This window comes from Pongo pygmaeus, chromosome 5 (genome assembly GCF_028885625.2).
Source record: "Pongo pygmaeus isolate AG05252 chromosome 5, NHGRI_mPonPyg2-v2.0_pri, whole genome shotgun sequence".
Classification (NCBI taxonomy): Eukaryota; Metazoa; Chordata; class Mammalia; order Primates; family Hominidae; genus Pongo; species Pongo pygmaeus.
In genome coordinates, this window is record NC_072378.2 from 29,654,774 (window position 1) to 29,674,832 (window position 20,059).

General features: G+C 47.5%; 1 protein-coding gene and 2 pseudogenes across 3 annotated transcripts; 1 reads left to right on the forward strand and 2 right to left on the reverse strand.

Moving 5' to 3' along the window:
• Positions 1-2,393: 2,393 nt before the first annotated feature.
• On the reverse strand, positions 2,394-3,223 carry LOC129037893 (small ribosomal subunit protein eS1-like; annotated as a pseudogene).
• Positions 3,224-4,616: 1,393 nt separating this feature from the next.
• Positions 4,617-10,678, forward strand: LOC129037895 (HLA class I histocompatibility antigen, alpha chain F). 3 transcript variants are annotated; one of them, XM_054490199.2, is made up of 8 exons: positions 4,617-4,808; positions 5,106-5,327; positions 5,458-5,727; positions 5,973-6,248; positions 6,842-7,117; positions 7,259-7,375; positions 7,811-7,843; positions 8,203-8,406. In XM_054490199.2, the coding sequence occupies exons 2-8, from the start codon at positions 5,264-5,266 to the stop codon at positions 8,205-8,207; spliced, it is 1,041 nt and encodes a 346-aa protein (XP_054346174.2). In that variant the 5' UTR covers positions 4,617-4,808; positions 5,106-5,263; the 3' UTR covers positions 8,208-8,406. The 3 variants fall into 3 exon arrangements, with proteins under 3 accessions (XP_054346174.2, XP_063522024.1, XP_063522025.1); XM_063665955.1 differs by lacking the exons at positions 4,617-4,808; positions 8,203-8,406 and adding exons at positions 9,284-9,365; positions 9,773-10,678 and having other exon boundaries at positions 4,886-5,327; XM_063665954.1 differs by having other exon boundaries at positions 4,636-4,808; positions 7,811-8,406.
• On the reverse strand, positions 9,724-11,180 carry LOC129037894 (keratin, type II cytoskeletal 8-like; annotated as a pseudogene).
• Between the last annotated feature and the right edge of the window lie 8,879 nt (positions 11,181-20,059).

Below are 20,059 nucleotides of genomic sequence, written 5' to 3' on the forward strand. Positions count from 1 at the left end.
CTGCAGGGAATTGTGGGGAAGGTTAATAGAGGGTGGTGTCAGAACAGACAGGCAGCCAACAAGGGCACTGCTTGATATCTATGATAAGAAAGCAAGAATTGATGAGCGGGAGGCTGAGGGTGTTTAACTCAATACAAAGTCATGATCCCATTCTCAATTGCTAAACTTCAACCAAGTTTCAGATTCAGATCCCAGTTACAGAGAAGGAGTCCCTATCCCAGGAGGAAGGACTCTGGAACCTCATGGCAAGTATATGCTGGAACAATTCCCTCTGTCTTTCTGCAAAGGAGCCTTCAGTCATTTACTCTGGGGACTGTACACTGGGAAAGGGAAACAGGCAGAATTTGGGGGAGTGTTGACATTGGGTGTGAGCTGATATTGATGTCTATAGGCCTACAGCACCATCATGTCCCCATCACAGTGGGGCTTACAGAAGCCAGGAATAAACCTGGACACATCACAAGGGGACTACTGGGCCCACAGACCCAGCCCTGTTTATCTCCCCATTCCCCAAGTGTGTAATTGGCATTGATGCACTGGCAGCTGGAGTAACCCCCACATTGGGTCCCAAGTCTCTGGAATAAGGGCTCTCATTGTCTGAAAGCCAAAGGGAAACCTCTACAACTGACTTCATCCTGGCTGAATAAAAAATGATATTGAGTCCCAGGGTGAGTCTTTTTTTTTTTTTTTTAAGTATTTATTGATCATTCTTGGGTGTTTCTCGGAGAGGGGGATGTGGCAGGGTCATAGGATAATAGTGGAGAGAAGGTCAGGAGATAAACACATGAACAAAGGTCTCTGGTTTTCCTAGGCAGAGGTCCCTGCGGCCTTCCGCAGTGTTTGTGTCCCTGGGTCCTTGAGATTAGGGAGTGGTGAAGGCAGCTTGAAGCATGCTGCCTTCAAGCATCTGTTTAACAAAGCACGTCTTGCACCGCCCTTAATCCATTTAACCCTGAGTTGGCACAGCACATGTTTCAGAGATCATGGGGCTGGGGGCAAGGCCTTAGATCAACAGCATCCCAAGGCAGAAGAATTTCTCCTAGTACAGAACAAAATGGAGTCTCCTATGCCTACTTCTTTCTACACAGACACAGTAACAATCTGATCTCTCTTTCTTTTCCCCACATTTCCCCCTTTTCTTTTCAACAAAACCACCATCGTCATCATGGCCCGTTCTCGATGGTCGCTGTCTCTTCGGAGCTGTTGGGTACACCTCTCAGACGGGGCGGCCGGGCAGAGGCGCTCCTCACTTCCCAGACGATGGGCCGCCGGGCAGAGGTGCTTCTCACTTCCCAGACGGAGCGGCCAGGCAGAGGCGCTCCTCACCTCCCAGACTGGGTGGCGGCCAGGCAGAGGCGCTCCTCACCTCCCAGACGGGGTGGCCGGGCAGACGCGCTCCTCACCTCCCAGACGATGAGCGGCCGGGGCAGAGGCGCTCCTCACCTCCCAGACGATGGGCGGCCGGGCAGAGGCGCTCTTCACCTCCCAGACGGGGCGGCCGGGAAGAGGCGCTCCTCACTTCCCAGACGGGGAGGCCGGGCAGAGGCGCTCCTCACTTCCTCCCAGACTGGGTGGCGGCCGGGCAGAGGCGCTCCTCACTTCCCAGACAATGGGCGACCGGGCAGAGGCGCTCCTCACCTCCCAGACGGGGCGGCCGGGCAGAGGCGCTCCTCACTTCCTCCCAGATGGGATGGCGGCTGGGCAGAGGCACTCCTCACCTCCCAGACGCGGTGGCTGGGCCTAGGCGCTCCTCACATCCCAGACGATGGGCGGCCAGGCAGAGACGATCCTCACTTCCTAGACGGGGTGGCGGCCGGGCAGAGGCTGTAATCTTAGCACTTTGGGAGGCCAAGGCAGGCGGCTGGGAGGTGGAGGTTGTAGTGAGCCGAGATCACGCCACTGCGCTCCAGCCTCGGCAACATTGAGCATTGAGTGAGCGAGACTCCGTCTGCAATCCCAGCACCTCGGGAGGCCGAGGCGGGCAGATCACTCGAGGCCAGGAGCTGGAGACCAGCCCGGTCAACACGGCGAAGCCCCGTCTCCACCAAAAATACAAAAACCAGTCAGGCGTGGTGGCGCGCGCCTGCCATCCCAGGCACTGGGCAGGCCGAGGCAGGAGAATCACAGGAGCCTGAGGCAGGGAGGTTGCAGCGAGCTGAGATCAGGGCAGTACAGTCCAGCCTCGGCAACAGAGGGAGACCGAAGAAAGAAGGAGAGGGAGACAGAAAGAAGAAAGAAGAAAGAAGAAAGAAGGGAGAGGGGGAGGGGGAGGGGGAGGGGGACGGGGAGCTAAAATAAAATATTTCCTTTTTTCCAGTATTTTTCATTTTATAATATTCCATGATGCGATTAATTTTTTTTTTTTCACAAATAGCACTTTTTATTTGCTACTATTTGAAGTCTGAACTTTAAACAGATTCTTGGACTGGTGGTCCATATCCATCAGCTCGTTCAACTTTAGCACCTGTCTCGTCCCCAGTGGTTTTCCAGAACTACTGCCTTCACCATGAAGCTCCATGAGCTTTCCCAATTCAAACTTGGGCTTCTTCAACATTTTTATTTTTCTAACGAAGACATCATGGAGAGGATAAATAGATTGGCAAGCCTTTTCTATGTTTTTTCCAATGCTGTCTGGAATCAATTTATTGACCACTTCTTTCAAGTCATTGGTCTGCACCTCTCGGGTCATGATTTCCATCATCTTCTTCTGGATTTGGTGGACCTGTTGGTGCTGAGCATAAGAGGTCTTCCGTATCTGATTGTTGCGTTTTTTAGTAAAACCAACACAGAACAGACGAAGCAAATAACCATCGGTAGTCTTGACATCAACATGAGCTTCAATCATTGTCTGCCATTTTTTGACCATGGAACACATTTTATCACGGGTAAGATCCATGCCATGGAAGTTAGTCAGGCAGTTTTTACCGTGAACATCTTCAGTAATCAACTTGAATTTTCTAAATGCAACTTCATCATTCTGCAAATCAGCAAGACTCACTTCAAACACACGACCCTTGAGACCGTCAGATGCAATTTTGGTTCCTTGGGTCCTGGTGACGAGCGTCTTTCCATATTTCTTATATTGAACATAGCGGGTGCTTTCACATCATACCAATCTTTCTTAGAAAATGGATCAACTGCTTTCTTCTTGGCTCCTTTTTTGCCGCCTTTGGTAAGGCGCTTGTTCTTGCCAACCGCCATGGTGCTGGTCAGAGCCAAAAGCGATTAAATTTTTATACAATCATATTTCATTCAACCAGTCAACAAAAATTAATTTAGTGCCTACGCTGAACCAGGTATGCCCTCATATGCTCAAGTGCCTGACATTCTAGAGGCTTCACAAGACTGAAGTGGAGCCACTGGAGTGTTTTAGGTGAAGAAATGATACACTCTGACTCACAGTAGCAGGACCACTGTGGAGTGAACACTCAGGTGGCAGGTAATGGAACAGTGCTAGAGCCACTACTAAGGAGTGACAGGGTGGTGGGGACTAAGGGAAGAGGAGGGCCTGAGGGATAAGAGGGACGGAGGGAAGGGCTGGAGAAGCAGGAGGCGTGGAGAAGGAGCAGAGGGACAGAATTTGAAAGCAGCAGAATTCGTAGCTTTAAGCACATTGTTTTATAAATTTTTAATACATGCATCTACAGAGCTTAGCAGGGTGTTCCTTGCATTTGGCCTTTAACACCGTATGTGGGACTGCCTAAAAATTAATTGCTTTTTCTGCTTTTATTCAGGTTTAAAAAAATACTAAGTGCTCCAATAAAATATGCACACCACTTACATGCAGATATGTCCTAAAAATAGGAAGTGCATGAGCAGTGGTGAGGGACATTGTGACTGCATTGAACACTTGCAACTTTGAGGTGAATGAATGTACTGGCTCCTGGTTGCAATATACAATAACACATTGCGCTACTTCGTATTGTCAGGAGATGTCCTGGACTCACACAGAAACTCAGGGCTATGGAGTGAAGGTCATTTTAGAATACAACAAGAGTCACAGATACATAGTCTGGGAAAGCAAAACTTAGGAGCTCTGCAAGTTGTCAGTTGTAATGCATTTAGACACATTTATATATCAAGGGGCCAAAATAACATTTTTTACACATAAGATTCCTGATTGGTCGGGCGCGGTGGCTCATGCCTGTAATCCCAGCACTTTGGGAGGCCGAGGCGGGAGGATCAAGAGGTCAGGAGATCGAGACCATCTTGGCTAACACAGTGAAACCCCGTATCTACTAAAAATACAAAAAAATTAGCCGGGCGTCGTGGCAGGCACCTGTAGTCCCAGCTACTCGGGAGGCTGAGGCAGGAGAATGGCGTGAACCCAGGAGGTGAAGCTTGCAGTGAGCCGAGATAGCGCCACTGCACTCCAGCCTGGGCGACAGAGCGAGACTCTGTCTCAAAAAAAAAAAAAAAAAGAAAAGAAAAGAAAAGAAAAAAAGATTCCTGATAATTCAGGGGTTACCAAGATTCTACTACTCACTGCAGCTAATAAAAAAGAAACTGGTCTCTGTCCTATTTCATATGCTCAGGTACAACTTTTCCAGAGAAGAAGGAGAAGGAGGAGGAGGAGGGGAAGGAGGAAGAGGAGGGAAGAAGAAGAAGGGGGAGGAGGAAGAGGAGGGAAGAAGGAGAAGAAGGAGGAGAAGGAGGAGGAGGAGGAGAAGGAGAAGAGGAAGAAGAGGAACAAGAAGGAGAAGAAGAAGAAGAAACTGTCTCTACACCTTCATTCTCAGGACAAGTTCATTGTCTGGCACCAAGCTCCTTGGGGTCAATTTTCTTCCAAAAGAGTCCGGGGAGTCCAGGTATGGAGTGGGAGGGAGAAAGTTCAGTCAAGGGACGGGGATTTCGGAATGAAAACTGAAGGGAGTTGGACTGGGTCCATGCCGACGGTTTCTCCCTGGTTTCTCAGCCCCTGGGAGAAGACTCAGGGAGACATCGAGACACACCCTGCACAGGAGGGGGAGGGGGAGAGCAAAGTCCCAGGGCCCCAGGAGTGGCTCTCAAGGGCTCAGGCCCCGAGGCGGTATCTGGGGTGGGGAGGCTCAGTATTGAGAATTCCCCATCTCCCCAGTTTCTCTTTCTCTCCCAACCCGTGTCAGGTCCTTCTTCCTGGATACTCACGACGCGGCCCGATTTCTCACTCCCACTGGGTGTCGGGTTTCTAGAGAAGCCAATCTGTGTCGTCGCAATTCCCGGTTCTAAAGTCCCCACGCACCCCCCGGTACTCAGATTCTTCCCAGACGCAGAGGTTCGGGTCATGGCGCCCCGAACCCTCCTCCTGCTGCTCTCAGGGGCCCTGGCCCTGACCGAGACCTGGGCGGGTGAGTGCGGGGTCGAGAGAGAAACGGCCTCTACAAGGAGGAGTGAGGGACCAGCCTGGCGGGGGCGCAGGACTCGGGGAGCCGCGCCCGGAGGAGGGTCGGGCTAGTCTCAGCCCCTCCTCGCCCCCAGGCTCCCACTCCTTGAGGTATTTCAGCACCGCTGTGTCGCGGCCCGGCCGCGGGGAGCCCCGGTACATCGCCGTGGAGTACGTGGACGACACGCAGTTCCTGCGGTTTGACAGCGACGCCGCGATTCCGAGGATGGAGCCGCGGGCGCCGTGGGTGGAGCAAGAGGGGCCGCAGTATTGGGAGTGGACCACAGGGTACGCCAAGGCCAACGCACAGACTGACCGAGTGGCCCTGAAGAACCTGCTCCGCCGCTACAACCAGAGCGAGGCCGGTGAGTGACCCCGGCCGGGGACGCAGGTCACGACCACTCCCCACCCGCCACGGACCGCCCGGGTGCCCCAGAGTCCCCGGGTCCGAATTCCACCCCGAGGCCGCGGGACCCACCCAGACCCTCCACCCGGGAGAGTCCCAGGCGCCTTTACCCAGGTTCATTTTCAGTTTAGGCCAAAATCCCCGCGGTTGGGCGGGGAGGGGGCGGGGCTAGCTGGGCGGGGCTGACTGCGGGGACCCGGCTAGGATCTCACACCCTCCAGGGAATGAATGGCTGCGACATGGGGCCCGACGGACGCCTCCTCCGCGGGTATCACCAGCACGCGTACGACGGCAAGGATTACATCTCCCTGAACGAGGACCTGCGCTCCTGGACCGCGGCGGACACCGTGGCTCAGATCACCCAGCGCTTCTATGAGGCAGAGGAATATGCAGAGGAGTTCAGGATCTACCTGGAGGGCGAGTGCCTAGAGTTGCTCCGCAGATACCTGGAGAACGGGAAGGAGACGCTACAGCGCGCAGGTACCAGGGGCCATGGGCGCCTTCCCCATCTCCTGTAGATCTCTTGGGATGGCCTCGCACAAGGTGGGGAGGAAAGTGGGCCCAGTGCTAGAATATCGCCCTCCCTCTGGTCCTGAGTAGGAAGAATCTTCCTGGCTTTCCAGATCTTGTACCAGAGAGTGACTGTGAGAGTCCGCCCTGCTCTCTGGGACAATTAAGGGATGAAATCTCTGAGGGACTGGAGGGAAGACAGCCCCTGGAATACCGATCCGCGGTCCCCTTTGAGCCCTCCAACAGCCTTGGGCCCCGTGACTTTTCCTCTCAAGTTTTGTTCTCTGCCTCACACTCAATGTGTTTGGGGCTCTGATTCCAGCTCTTCTGAGTCCCTCGGCCTCCACTTAGGTCAGGGCCAGAAGTCCCTGCTGCCCCGTCAGAGACTCGAACTTTCCAAGGAATAGGAGATTTTCCCAGGTGCCTATGATCAGGCTTGTGTCTGGGTTCTGTGCTCCCTTCCCCACCCCAGGTGTCCTGTCCATTCTCAGGTTGGTCACATGGGTGCTGCTGGGGTTTCCCATGAGGAGTGCAAAGTGCCTGAATTTTCTGACTCTTATCAGATCCCCCAAAGGCACACATTGCCCACCACCCCATCTCTGACCATGAGGCCACCCTGAGGTGCTGGGCCCTGGGCTTCTACCCTGCCGAGATCACGCTCACCTGGCAGCGGGATGGGGAGGAACAGACCCAGGACACAGAGCTTGTGGAGACCAGGCCTACAGGGGATGGAACCTTCCAGAAGTGGGCCGCTGTGGTGGTGCCTTCTGGAGAGGAACAGAGATACACCTGCCATGTGCAGCACAAGGGGCTGCCCGAGCCCCTCACCCTGAGATGGGGTAAGGAGTGAGATGGGGTAAGGAGGGGAATGAGGGGTCACGTCTCTTCTCAGGGAAAGCAGGAGCCCTTCTGGAGCCCTTCAGCAGGGTCAGGGCTGAGGCCTGGAGATCAGGGCCACTCACATTTCCTTCCTTTCCCAGAGCAGTCTCCCCAGCCCACCATCCCCATCGTGGGCATCGTTGCTGGCCTTGTTGTCCTTGGAGCTGTGGTCACTGGAGCTGTGGTCGCTGCTGTAATGTGGAGGAAGAAGAGCTCAGGTAGGGAAGGGGTGAGGAGTGGAGTCTGAGTTTTCTTGTCCCACTGGGGGATTCAAGCCCCAGGTAGAAGTGTGCCCTGCCTCATTACTGGGAAGCACCATCCACACTTATGGGCCTACCCAGCCTGGGCCCTGTGTGCCAGCACCTACTCATTTGTAAAGCACCTGTGACAATGAAGGACAGATTCTTCACTTCAGTGATTATGGTGGTGATGGGACCTGATCCCAGCAGTCACAAATCACAGGGGAAGGTCCCTGCTGATGACAGACCTCAGGAGGGCGGACCTCCTGCTTTCTTCATATTTCTTGATCCTGCCCTGGATCTGCAGTTACACTTTTCTGGAAACTTCTCTGGGATCAAAGACTAGGGGGTTGCTCTAGGACCTTATGGCCCTGCCTCCTTTCCGGCCTCTCACAGGACATTTTCTTCCCACAGATAGAAACAGAGGGAGCTACTCTCAGGCTGCAAGTAAGTATGCAGGAGGCTGATCCCTGAGATTGTTTGCATATTGTGGTCAGGAGCCTTTGAGGGAGCTCACCCACCCCACAGTTCCTCTAGCCACATCTGTGGGCTCTGACCAGGTCCTATTTTTGTTCTACCCCAATCATTGACAGTGCCCAGGGCTCTGGGGTGTCTCTCACAGCTAATAAAGGTGACACTCCAGGGCAGGGGCCCTGATGTGAGTGGGGTGTTGGGGGGAACAAAGGGGACTCAGCTGTGCTATGGGGTTTCTTTGACTTGGATGTCTTGAGCATGAAATGGGCTATTTAGAGTGTTACCTCTCACTGTGACTGATATGAATTTGTTCATGAATATTTTCTCTATAGTGTGAGACAGCTTCCTTGTGTGGGACTGAGAAGCAAGATTTGTTCATGCCTCCCTTTCGTGACTTCCTATTAAAATTAGAATCTGAGTATAAATTTACTTCTTCAAATTGTTGCCATGAGAGGTTGATGAGTTAATTAGAGGAGGAGATTACTAAAATTTGAGAGACAAAATAAATGGAAGACCTGAGGACCTTCCAGAGCCTATGTTTCCTGTGCTGATCTGTTGCAGGGGAGGAGAGTAGATGGGGCTGTGCCCAGTGGGTGCTCAGGCCACTGTGGGCTTTATGTGGTCACTGCTCAGCCAGGTCATCTCTGCTGCTCCAGTGGCCTTTGTCCTTCAGTAGAACCTTGTCCCACCAGGACCTGTGATCACAGAGACTCCAATGTCATTTAGGGCAGTCCCTGCACACAGAAGTCCCTGTGGTATCAAGAGACTAATTTTTCAGATCTGTCCAGCACTTGCCCTCCTTCCAGGGCTCTTTCCTGGATTGTATTTTCCATCTTTTCACCAGCCTTCTTATAGGAACCAGATTGTGACATTTGCAGAGAGGAGAGGTCCCATAGTTTCTCATCATAGTTAACTTTCTGTTGGAACTCCTCTTCTGCTCTCGTACTCTTCTTCCTGCCCTGAGTTATAGTAATCCTAGTGCTAGCTCCAATCCAAACTCATGGATTTGTAAAGCGGAGTCTAATTTAGATTTATATGTAGTTGGAAAATTGGACTTATAAGCCTAAGATTATCTTTCCTGAAGAGAGAAATATGGTTGTGTGCTGCACTGTGCAGGAGGGTTGGTGTGGGAGGAGGAATGAGGGGAGAGAGGGCACACAAGCATCACTGGTGACAAAAGCACTGATGTCAGTGTGAGAGGGTGTTGTGCTGTAGCTGACACAAACAGCTGTAGCAGCCACAAAACAGCATTTGGCCTGAGGCTACATTAATAAAGATAGGGAGGTGCTCTACGGTGATCATTCATTGAACTGACATTTGTTGTCTGCTAGGTATATGACTGTTTTTGCATTTGGAAAACATCTTTAAACTAAAAACAAAAAAATTTCTGGCCTTATGGCGCATATGTTCTAGAGAGAAGAGGCAAACACAAGATACACTATAAGCAGAGTAAGGAAGGAAAATGCTTGTGTTAGAAGGTGGCAAGTGCTGTGAGGTGAGTGATCCAGAGTGTGGGCTGTGGAGACAGGGAAGGTGGCTGTTGTACTACGCAGTCAGCATGGGCCTTGTTGCAAATGTGACCTTCAAGGAAAGATTTTTTTTTTTCCACAGTTGGCAGAGCTAACTGTGGCTTTTATTTGGAAAAAAGAAAAAAAAAACATTTCCTTTGTAGCTGAAGGCATGTGCAAGTGGGGGTACCCCAGGCAGTAAACTCCTGCCATGGGTGGGCTGAGGGCGAGGGCTGAGCCTCAGGTGAGTCTCCTGTTCCCTATGCTCCCCTGCACAGCAGCCTCCCCTACAGGCCCTGGGGCAGTCACAGGAGGGGGCAGGCTGGGAGTGGCTGCTGTGGCCATTCACTTGGGCAGGACATTCGAGGTCTTGGACACCAGCTTTCTATCACAGGTCTCAATTTTCCTCATAACCACGGCCTTGGAGGAGCTGGTGTGGCTGAAGGAGCTGCAGCCCCTGCCAGAGCCAAATCTGGAACCCAGGCTGTAGCTGAGGCCAGGGCTTGTGAGGGCCCCGTAGGCCAAGCTCAGCCTACCTGAGTAGCCACTGGTGGTCTTCGTGTGGATACTCATGTTCCGTATCCCAGATTCCAGCCAGCTCTCCCTGCTCTACAGCAGCTTCCTGTAGGTGGCGATCTCAATGTCCAGGCCTGCTTGATGTTTGTCAGCTCCTGGTACTCACACAGCTGCCGCACCATGTCCTGTTTCACCCACTGCTGGGTGGCCTCCAGCACAGATAGCTTGGCTTCCTTAATGGCCAGCTCCTGATGCTGCTCTGTATCTGTGATGGCAGCCTGCAGGGAGGCCCACTGGATTTTGAGGCTGTCAATCTCAGCCTGGAGCTAGCTGAGGTTCCAGGTCATCTCTGAGATCTCCGTCTTTGTGTGATGCAAGCTGTCCAGTGCTTCCCAGCCAGCGCCTGCGGTTCTTCATACTTGACCTGGTGCAGGCTCTCAGCCCTGGCCCAGCTTCAGTTGGTGATCTCCTCTTGCTGGGCCTTAACCTCAGCGATGATGCTGTCCATGTCCAGGAAGTGGCTGTTGTCCATGGACAGCACCACAGATGTGTCCGAGATCTGAGAATGCAGCTCCATGATCTCCTCTTCATACAGCCACCTGAGGAAGTTGATCATTTCAGCCCTTCCAGGCGAGACTCCTGCTTTACCTCATTCATGTAAACTTCAGCCACATCCTTCTTGATGAGGACAAATTCATTCTCCTTCTCTGTATCAATATTGATCTCATCCTCGTACTAGTTCTTGAAGTCTCCCACCAGTCCCTGTGTGTTGCCAAACTCTGCCTCCAGCTTCAGCTTCTCCTGGCCCGTAGTGTCCAGCTGCTGCTGAAGGTTGATGTAGCTCTCGATCACGCAGTCCATCTTCCTCTGAGCCATCTTCTGCTTCAGGAGGCTCCATTTGGTCTCCAGTATTTTGTTCTATTGCTCCAGGAACTGTAACTTGTTGATGAAGGAGGAAAATTTGTTGTTGAGGGTCTTGATCTGGTCCTTCTCCTGGGTGCACATGGCCTGAATGTTGGGGTCCACCTCCAGCTTAAGGGGCCTCAGTAGGCTCTAGTTGACCATGATGGCTGTGATGCCCCCCATACCACAAGCCCCACCACAGCCTCCACCCAGACCCTTGCCATGCCCAAGCTACCCCAAAAGCTGCTGCCACTGCTGCCCACTTAGGAGAAGCTCAAGGAGCTGATGTGGGCACCAGGCCCACTCGTGTAGGAGCAGCTGCTGAAGGCCTGGGGGCCAGAGTGGAATACCTTGTAGCACTTCTGTGTCACCCTAATGGACATGGTGGGGGCAAGTGGGCTGAGCCAGACAGAGATTCAAGAAGGAGCAGAGAAGCTTCTTCTAGGTCTTGAAGAACAATTTGAAGGACATGAGGAGATATCTACGAGGATGTCTAGGAAAGTTCTTTCCAGGCAGGGGAGCCTCCCATGAAAATGCACTAGGGCAGGAAGGTATCTGTGTTTTGGGAAGTGAGAAGAGTCCAGAAGGGCTGGACAGAGAGTAACTGAGATGAGGTCAGAGGTGTGGCCAGAGCAGGTAGGCCTGGAGGGTGTGGGCAGGGTTTTCACTTTTGCTCTGAGTGAGAAGGGGAGTTAGAGTACAGTTTTGAAAAGTGGGACATGGTGGGACTTATTCTTTAAAAGCTTCTCTCTGGCTGCCCTACTGAGAACAGAATTGAGAGGTGGGGGACAAGCGAGGCAGTAGAGAAAACAGTGGGAAAGGCATGTAGCACTTCAGGATAGAGATATCGGTTACCTTGACCTGGGTGTGACCAGTGAAAATAATAAGTGATGAGATTCTAGATGCATCATAGCATTTGCTAATGGATTGTATCTGTTTTCTGAGAAAGAAGAATCAAGGACAGCCATGGTTTTAGACTATGAGAGTAGAAGGGTGGAGTTGCTGTCAGTGGAGATGGGGAGACTCTGGCAGGAGCATACTGAGGAGAGGGCATCACAGGCATTCATTAGAGGAGATGTCTACAAGGAATGCAGGTGAGGAGCCTAGATGGCTCTGCAGCTACAGCTTCATCATCCAATTACTCTCCTGCTTCCATACCCCTGGCCCCCTGTATCTCAGAGCCAGAGCACCAATTTTTTTTTTAATGCTTTAAGTTCTAGGGTACATGTACAAAATGTGCATGTTTGTTACATAGGTATACATGTGCCATTTTGGTTTGCTGCACCCATCAACTTGTCATTACATCAGATATTTCTCCTAATGCTATCCCTCCCCCAGATCCCCACCCCCCAACAGGCCCTGGTGTGTGATGTTCCCCTCCCTGTGTCCATGTGTTCTCATTTTCAACTCACACTTATGAGTGAGGACATGTGGTGTTTCGTTTTCTGTCCTCGTGATATTTTGCGGAGAATGATGGTTTCCAGCTTCATCCATGTCCCTGCAAAGGACATGAACTCATCCTTTTTTATGGCTGCATAGTATTCCATGGTGTATATGCAGAGCACCAATTCTTTCCTGGGCTATCTGCACAGGTATGTGAAAGGGAAGTTATGGTTTCCAATTGGTTATAATAAGTCACAGATTAATATTGTTCTTTCTTGGATAATTAAGGGAATAATAAGGCAATGGGTAACTAAAACACTAAGAAGATTAAAATAATGAAAATACTTGATTCATCTAAAAAAAGCAAGAAAAGAAAAATAATGGGGCAAAAAGAGATGTAATGTTAGAAAACAGCAAATGACAAGGTAGACTTAAATCCAACCAGGGCAACAATGACATTAAAGATAACAGACTCAAACACCCCAATTACAAGATAAATAGTGCGCAGGGGTAAAAATAAATAAATAAACAAATAAATAACCATAGGCTATTTATAAAAGACATACTATCGGTAGAAGATACAGAAAAGTTTAAAGTAAAAGGATAGAAAAGAAATACCAAACATTCGTGAAAAACCACAAGGAGATGCCAGTTAGAACTACAGGACATGAATCTCCTGAGACATAGAGTACATGTAGACAGCTCACAATATCTGTTTTCTTTTTTTCAGAGACAGGGTCTTGCTTAGTTGCCCAGGCTGAAAAGCAATGGTGATCATAGCTGAGCTGACTGTAACCTCAAACTCCTGGGCTCAAGCAATTCTCCTGCCTCAGCCTCCCAAGTAGCTAGGACTACAGGCACACGCCACTACACCTGGCTATAATGTCCTTAATATAGTTTCTTATTTGCTGTGGTGTGATCCATGAAACAATATCATGCCATGTATTTGACGTGCAGTAGGTACACAACAAATACTAGCTGAATGAAGAAATAAAACCACCCAGTAATTCAAGCCACATCCACAATTACATTTTACAGATGAAGACCAACATCCCTGACAAGTAAAGTAAAATAAATTGAATTAAGTCATCCAGAGCAGAATCAGGAACACACTCCATTCCCTGTACTCAAGAAATCAGAGCTCTAATGGGGTAATAGCAGGTATCATGCAAGTCAGATATGCTAATTACTAGAAGTAGAATGGATACATTTCAAAATATACTAAAGAAAGGGTGTGGAAGGATTAGCTGAATGCAGAGATACAGAAAGAAAATTGATTTATTTAAAAGATGGATACAATCTTTAAAGAAAAAACCTTTTTTAAAAAAGAGAGGCCGTATTTGGACCAAAGCAGAGATGAGCTCAAGTGTCAGGTGCGAAAATGCCTAAGTGCAGCTTCCAGACCCAAGGGAGACCCAAAAATCCTGGGACATTTTCGGTTGTCACGTCGGGATTGGTGGGAGGGGGTGAGTGGGGTGCTGCTGGCAAACCTTCCACAATGCACAGGAGAGGCCACTCCACAAGGGATTCTCTGTCCCAAATTGTTAATACAGCTGCTGTTGAGAAACCCACCCTAGAGGTAAGCCAGTAACTGTCCATTTCACAGTTGAAGAAACTGAACCACCAGGAGGGAAAGTGCCAGTGAGACCAGAGCTGCAGGTTGAATCCAGGTCATCTGGCTGCAGGGTCCATGCTACCCCAGTTAAGTCAGGGACCTAGGAGATGACCAGAAACAAGCCCAACTGCATGGTGCCTGCATGGCCTGTTGGCACCACCTGGTTTTGGTACTGGGCCTATGGATTCATGAGGCTTGCGGGAGGCAGGGGCAGTGAAGAAAAATTAGGTTTGGGTAAGAAATCTTTGTATCCTCTCAGGAATACTCCTTCCTCACGCTTTCCAGATTTCAAACTATGACTTCGCTCAGAAAAAAAAATAATGTCCACATTGATTCTCCCTCCCACCCAGCTTTTCCCAGCCCTCACCAATCTCCTCCTGTTGACTCCATCAACATCAGCAGCTCCCTCCAAGAAACAAAACATTTACTCCCTCCACCTGCAGCTCAACGTTCTTCACCTCCCAGCCCTGAGCAGGCAGCTCCTAACTGGAGAGCCCATCAGGAAGCCCTGGGGCTTGCAGGCCCAGCATCGAAACATGTGGCTGCCACAGGTCTGCACCTGACCTGACCCTCAGGAGCCCCATGCTGGAGGAGGCCTGGTGTCCCCTGACCCCCTGAACTCACCCAGGCCCATGACCTGCACTTGAGCCATCCTGCTCCTGCCAGGTCCATTAACCCCTGGAAACTCAGCTCCACCACAGGGCCCCTGTGTGGTGAGACCGCAAGGCTTTACTACCCCATTTCTAGCAGGGATTCCACTCAGGCCACTGCCCTGGCAGCCGACAGTGGATCTTATTCTCCATGTGGAGTAGGGGTTTTCTTGAGACCCTTCAGCCTGAGGCTGCCTCTGCCCAACCTTTGCACCCTGAGATCACCACTGCCACAGACAACATCTCCCACCACACCCGCCTAGAGAGGGGGCCCCAAATCATTTGTGGAACTGGCTTTACCTTAATATCAAAGTCAGACAAAGACTCACAAGAAAAGAATACTACAGACCAGTATCACCAATGAACATAAATGCAAACATCCTTAACAAACATTGGCAAACTGAATACACCACCATATAAAAAGGATTACACTCCATGACCAATGGGATTCATCCCAGGAATACAAGGTTGGCTTAACATTTGGAAATCAATTAATGTAATGCACCATATTAATAGAATAAAGGACCAGAGCAATATAATTATCTCAATAGATGCAGAAGAAACAATTGAAAAAAATCTTAACACCATTCATGTTCACAACTTTAAACAAAATAGGAATGGAGGGACCTTCCTCACACGATAAAGGACATCTGTGAAAAACTCACAGCTAAAATCATGCATAGTGATGAAAGACTGAATACTTTCCTCCTAAGATGGGGATCGAAGCAAAGATGTCCACTTTCATCACTTTTATTTAACATTGTACTAGAGATTCTAGCCTGTATAAGGCAAAAAATGAAAAATAAAAAATTAAAGTCATTCAGATCAAAAAAGAAAACATAAAATTCTATTCACATGATCCTGCCTATAGAATTCACAGGCAGATAAAAGCCTGTAGCACTAAGAGTTCAGAAGAGCCCATAGGATATAAAACCAATATACAAAAATCAATTCTATTTCTCTATACCAGCAATGAAAATCTAGAATTTCTTTTCACAGTAGTTACAAAAATCATGAAATAGGAATAAATTTAGGAAGAGGGCAGTGTTTGTACACTGAAAAGTACAAAACATTACTGAGAGAAATGAATGGTCTAAACAAATGGAGAGATGCAGGTTGGAAAGCTCAATAATAAATGGCAATTCTCCACAAATCAATCTATGGATTCAACACAATCTCTACCGAAATCCCAGCGGGCATTTTATAAAACTTGACAAAATAATTCTAAAATGCTTATGAAAATGCAAAAGATGCAGAAGAGCCAACATAAATTTGAAAAAAATTGGAATATAATATAAAACTATAATAATCCAGATAGTGTAGAACTGACAGACATAGAGATAAATGAACAGAAGTGAGAATCTAGAAAGACATTCTTACATTTTTTTTCAATTGACATCCAACAGAATTTCCTAGGTAATTCAATGGGGAAATAATAGTCTTTTAAACAAATGGTTTAGACACAACTGGACAACTAAATGTAAAAATACATGGCAGTGTTCAGTGGTTTGTGCCTATAATAGTGCTTTAGGAGACTGAGGCAAGAAAATCACTTGAGCCCAAGAGTTGAAGCTGTAGTTAGCTCTGATCAGGTGGGCAAACTGATAAAAGAAACAAAAAGAGGTGGATTTAGACATCTCATACCATATAAAATATCAACTCAAATTAAAGAGCTAAAATATATGAGTTTAAAATATAAAATTTCTACAAGAAAATATAGGAGAAACTTGTTCTTACTTTGGGTGATTAGGCAAAAGATTCTTAAGTAACATACCACAGGCATGATCTACAAATGAAAAAAGAAAAGATAAATTGGGCTTAGTTAAAATTTGAAACTTTGGTGCTCCAAAAGACACCATTAAGAAAATGAGAACACAAGCCACAGACTGGGAGAAAATATTTCACAATTCATCACAAATCACATTTTTGATGAAGAACTTGTATCTAGAATATGTGACAAGTTCTTAAACTTGATATAAAAAAATGAACATCTCAACTAAAAATGAGCAAAACACACAAATATGCTCAACTGACTCTTACAAAAGCACAAAAGCAATTCAATGAAGGAAGGAGAGCTTCCCCAACAAACGGTACTGGAGCAACTGGACAACCACAGTAGAAAAATTAAAAAACAACCTGGCCCAAACCTCACACCATATACAAAGAATAACTCAAAATGGATCACAGGCTTAAATGTAAAACATATATATAGAATGACAAACATCAAGCCAGGCATGGTGCCACCGGCCTGTAGTCTCAGCTACTTCTGAGGCTGAGGTGGGAGGATCCCTTGAGCCCAGGAGTTCAAGGCCAGCCCGGGCGAGATGTTTTTTTCTGAAATAAATAATAAGTAAATTAAAATTTTAAAATTATAAACCTCTTAAGAAAAAATCATCAGAACGAGAACTGGACAAACAGTTCTTAGCTGTAACACCAAAAGTATGATCCATAAAAGAAAAAGTTAATAAATAGGCTCTTACCAAAATTAAAAACTGTTGCTCTGTGAGAGACCTATGAAGAGCATAAAAAGACAAGCTACAGAATGAGAGAAGATATTTGCAAACAACAAATTCTGTAAAGACTTGCATTCAGAATATACAAAGACATTTAAAAAGTCAACAGTAAAAATGAAATCCAAATACAAAATAGGCAATGAGCAAGACATGAACAGACGTTTCTCTGAAGAGGATAAACACAAGGCTAAGAAGCCCAAGAAAAGATGCTCAACATCGTTAGTCATTAAGGAAATACAGATTAAAATCACAATGAGATATCACTATACACCTGTAAGAATGGCTGAAATACAAAATAAAGTTAACATAAGATGCTGGCAAGGGCAAGGTTGCAAAGGAACTGGACCACTCAAATATTTCTGGAAGGAATGTGAAATGGTACAGCCACTCTGGAAATGAACATGAAATTACCATAAGGCCAGCAATTGCCCTTCTGGGTGCTTATCCCAAACAAGGGAAAACTTTATGTTCACAGCAAAACCTGTACACAAATATTCATAGCAGCTTTATTCATTATAGTTCCAAACTGGAAATAATGCAAATGTCTTTCAGTGGGTGAATGAGAAGATCTGCTGGTCAAACTCATAACTCAGCCACACAAGTGTCCTTCCTCAAGATTACCATCGTGCAGTAAGTGTTTTATGCATACTTCCCATTTTCTCACAAAGAATATTAAAAAGGTATGTAGCCAAGGATCAAAATTTAGTGGAAGTAGAACTTTTCCTGCTCCATCAAAGATATCCTTAAGTGAGAATGCAGTTGGGTGCCACTGCCTTTATTCTGCTAAGGTCCTGGGTGTGTTACCTATTTTGGCATTTGCAGCATTAATGAAAAAGTCAACATAATGAAATAGGCAGATGGCATATTGGCATCACTGTGAAAACAGGTTTCCCTCCTGGAATCCCTGAAGGCAGCTCAGGGGACCACACTTTGAGAATCACAAAGGTCAATTATGTTCTCTAGTGGGACACAACCCCTAACCTATTCAGATTCATCTCTCTCTCTCTCTCTCTCTCCCTCATTGTTCCAACTTATATAAATTTTCAGATGTATAGAAAAGCTGAAAGAATAGTGCAATAAAATTTGACAGTTATCATCGTGCATATTTGCTTAATATCTCTTTATATACACGGAAGTAGGGTGTGGAATGGTGGACAATGGAGACTCGGAAGGGTAGGGGTGGTTGGTAGGGAGTGTATGAGGGGAGGGGTTGCTTGGTGGGTACAATGTGCCCAGTACATCGCCCCAGTGATGGATGCACCAAAGGCTCTGACTTTACTGCAACACAATATATCAATGTGGCCAAATTGCACTTGTGCCTCATGAACATACACAAATTAAAAAAATAAAAAATAAAAATGTATCTTTTTATAGATGCAAGTAGATATGTTTGTATAGCATGTATGTAAGTGTGTGTGTGTGTAGAGACAGAGTGAGTGAAAGGATTAATTTTTTTTATGGTAAAAAGATATACATATATTTAGAATTAGCCAGCTGGACTCAGTTTAAATGATCCCAATTTTGTTGGCAACAATCAAAGCATCATAGTCAGGAGACAGTCGAACATATGCCTTCTTCTCTCCATCAGACTGAATCAGGGTGTTGACCTTGGCCACATCAATGTCACAGAGCTTCTTCACAGCCTGTTTGATCTGGTGCTTGTTGGCTTTAACATCCACCATGAATATAAGTGTTTTGTTGTCTTCTGTCTTCTTCGTGGTGGACTCAGTGGTCAGCGGAAACTTGATGATAGCACAGTGATCAAGCTTATTTCTCCTGCGGGTGCTCTTCCAATGATATTTGGGCTGCCTCCGGAGTCACATCATCTTGGGCCGCTGGAAGGTGGGTGATGTGTGGATCTTCTGTTTTATTGTGGCTGTGGACATCTTTCAACACTGCCTTCTCGGCCTTGCAAAGCCTTCACTTTGGCTTTGGCTTTAGGAGGGGCAGAAGCTTCCTTCTTCATTTTTGGCACCTCCTTATGAAAAGGGTCCAGATTAAGATTTTTGCTGAGTCATTCTAAAGTAACTTGCAAGACCCATGATTCTAGACCACTAAATACTTCATCGCGCACCTCTTAAGAATAAGAACCAACATTATCACACCAAAGAAAAGAAATAATAATTCCATAATATTATTTAAAGTCCTTTTATGTTCAAATATCTCCACTTTTTTCAGTACATTTTTGTACCTATTTTCTATAGCTTGCTTTCTTAAAATGTCCACTCGTTGCCTTTGGTTATGTTTTTTTAATTACCTATAATCTATAAAAATCAACCCACCTTTTTTCTTTTAAAATGGCACTACCTGTTTCAGAGATGAGGCCAAATACCTGTGGAATCTTCTCCACACTGAATTTATCATATTATTTCCCTTGATGCCTTTTACTTTTTTCCTCTGTCTGCTGTGCCTCCTAAGGACCTGTGTAGATCTGGGTTAAACATTTGGCAGCAATGTTTACAGGAGGAACTGTGACTGCACATTCATCATGTCAGGAGGCACACAAAGTCTAGGGTTACCAGGACTCTTTCTGACCCGATAACGGCCAAATTTATCCTGACTTCCCAGAGATGCAGAACAATGGGCTGGGTGTCTAGTGGGTATGAGTGTGATATTCTGGCAATAGGAGGTTCTGCCACTCTCCTCATTCCTCACGAGCTTTAGTTCCCCATATTCTGAGGTTCTGAGCTTCAGACCTGCAACCATCAGACCAGGCCCCTCCAGGCCTAGACTTCCTTCCTCTGTTCCTCAGCCCAACTCTGCTTTGTATCTACTTCCTGATCACTTTCCCTCTACAGGCCCAGCTCCTGAGTGTCTCTATCTCTCAAATGAGTATTCTCATCCAGGAGCAATTTTCCCACCAAAGGACACAAGCTATGTCTGGAAAAATTTTTTGTTGCCATGACTGGAGTGAGGAGGAGGTGCTACCAGCATCTTGTGGGGAATGACCAGGGATGGTGAACATCCTGCAGTCCACGAGTCAGCCCAATCACTCACGTAACAGACAATTATCCAGCCCCAGTACCAAGAATGCCAAGGGTGAGGAGGCCTGCCAGGACTTTCTCTCCCTTGAGTACAAACTTCCTTGAACTGAGGGACAC

Coding starts and splice junctions, on each gene's coding strand:
- LOC129037895 (XM_063665955.1), top strand. CDS start 5,264: ATGGCGCCCCGAACCCTCCTCCTGCTGCTCTCAGGGGCCCTGGCCCTG. Junction 5,728..5,972: donor CTACAACCAGAGCGAGGCCG/GTGAGTGACCCC, acceptor GGACCCGGCTAG/GATCTCACACCCTCCAGGGA. Junction 7,844..9,283: donor GAGCTACTCTCAGGCTGCAA/GTAAGTATGCAG, acceptor CATATGTTCTAG/AGAGAAGAGGCAAACACAAG.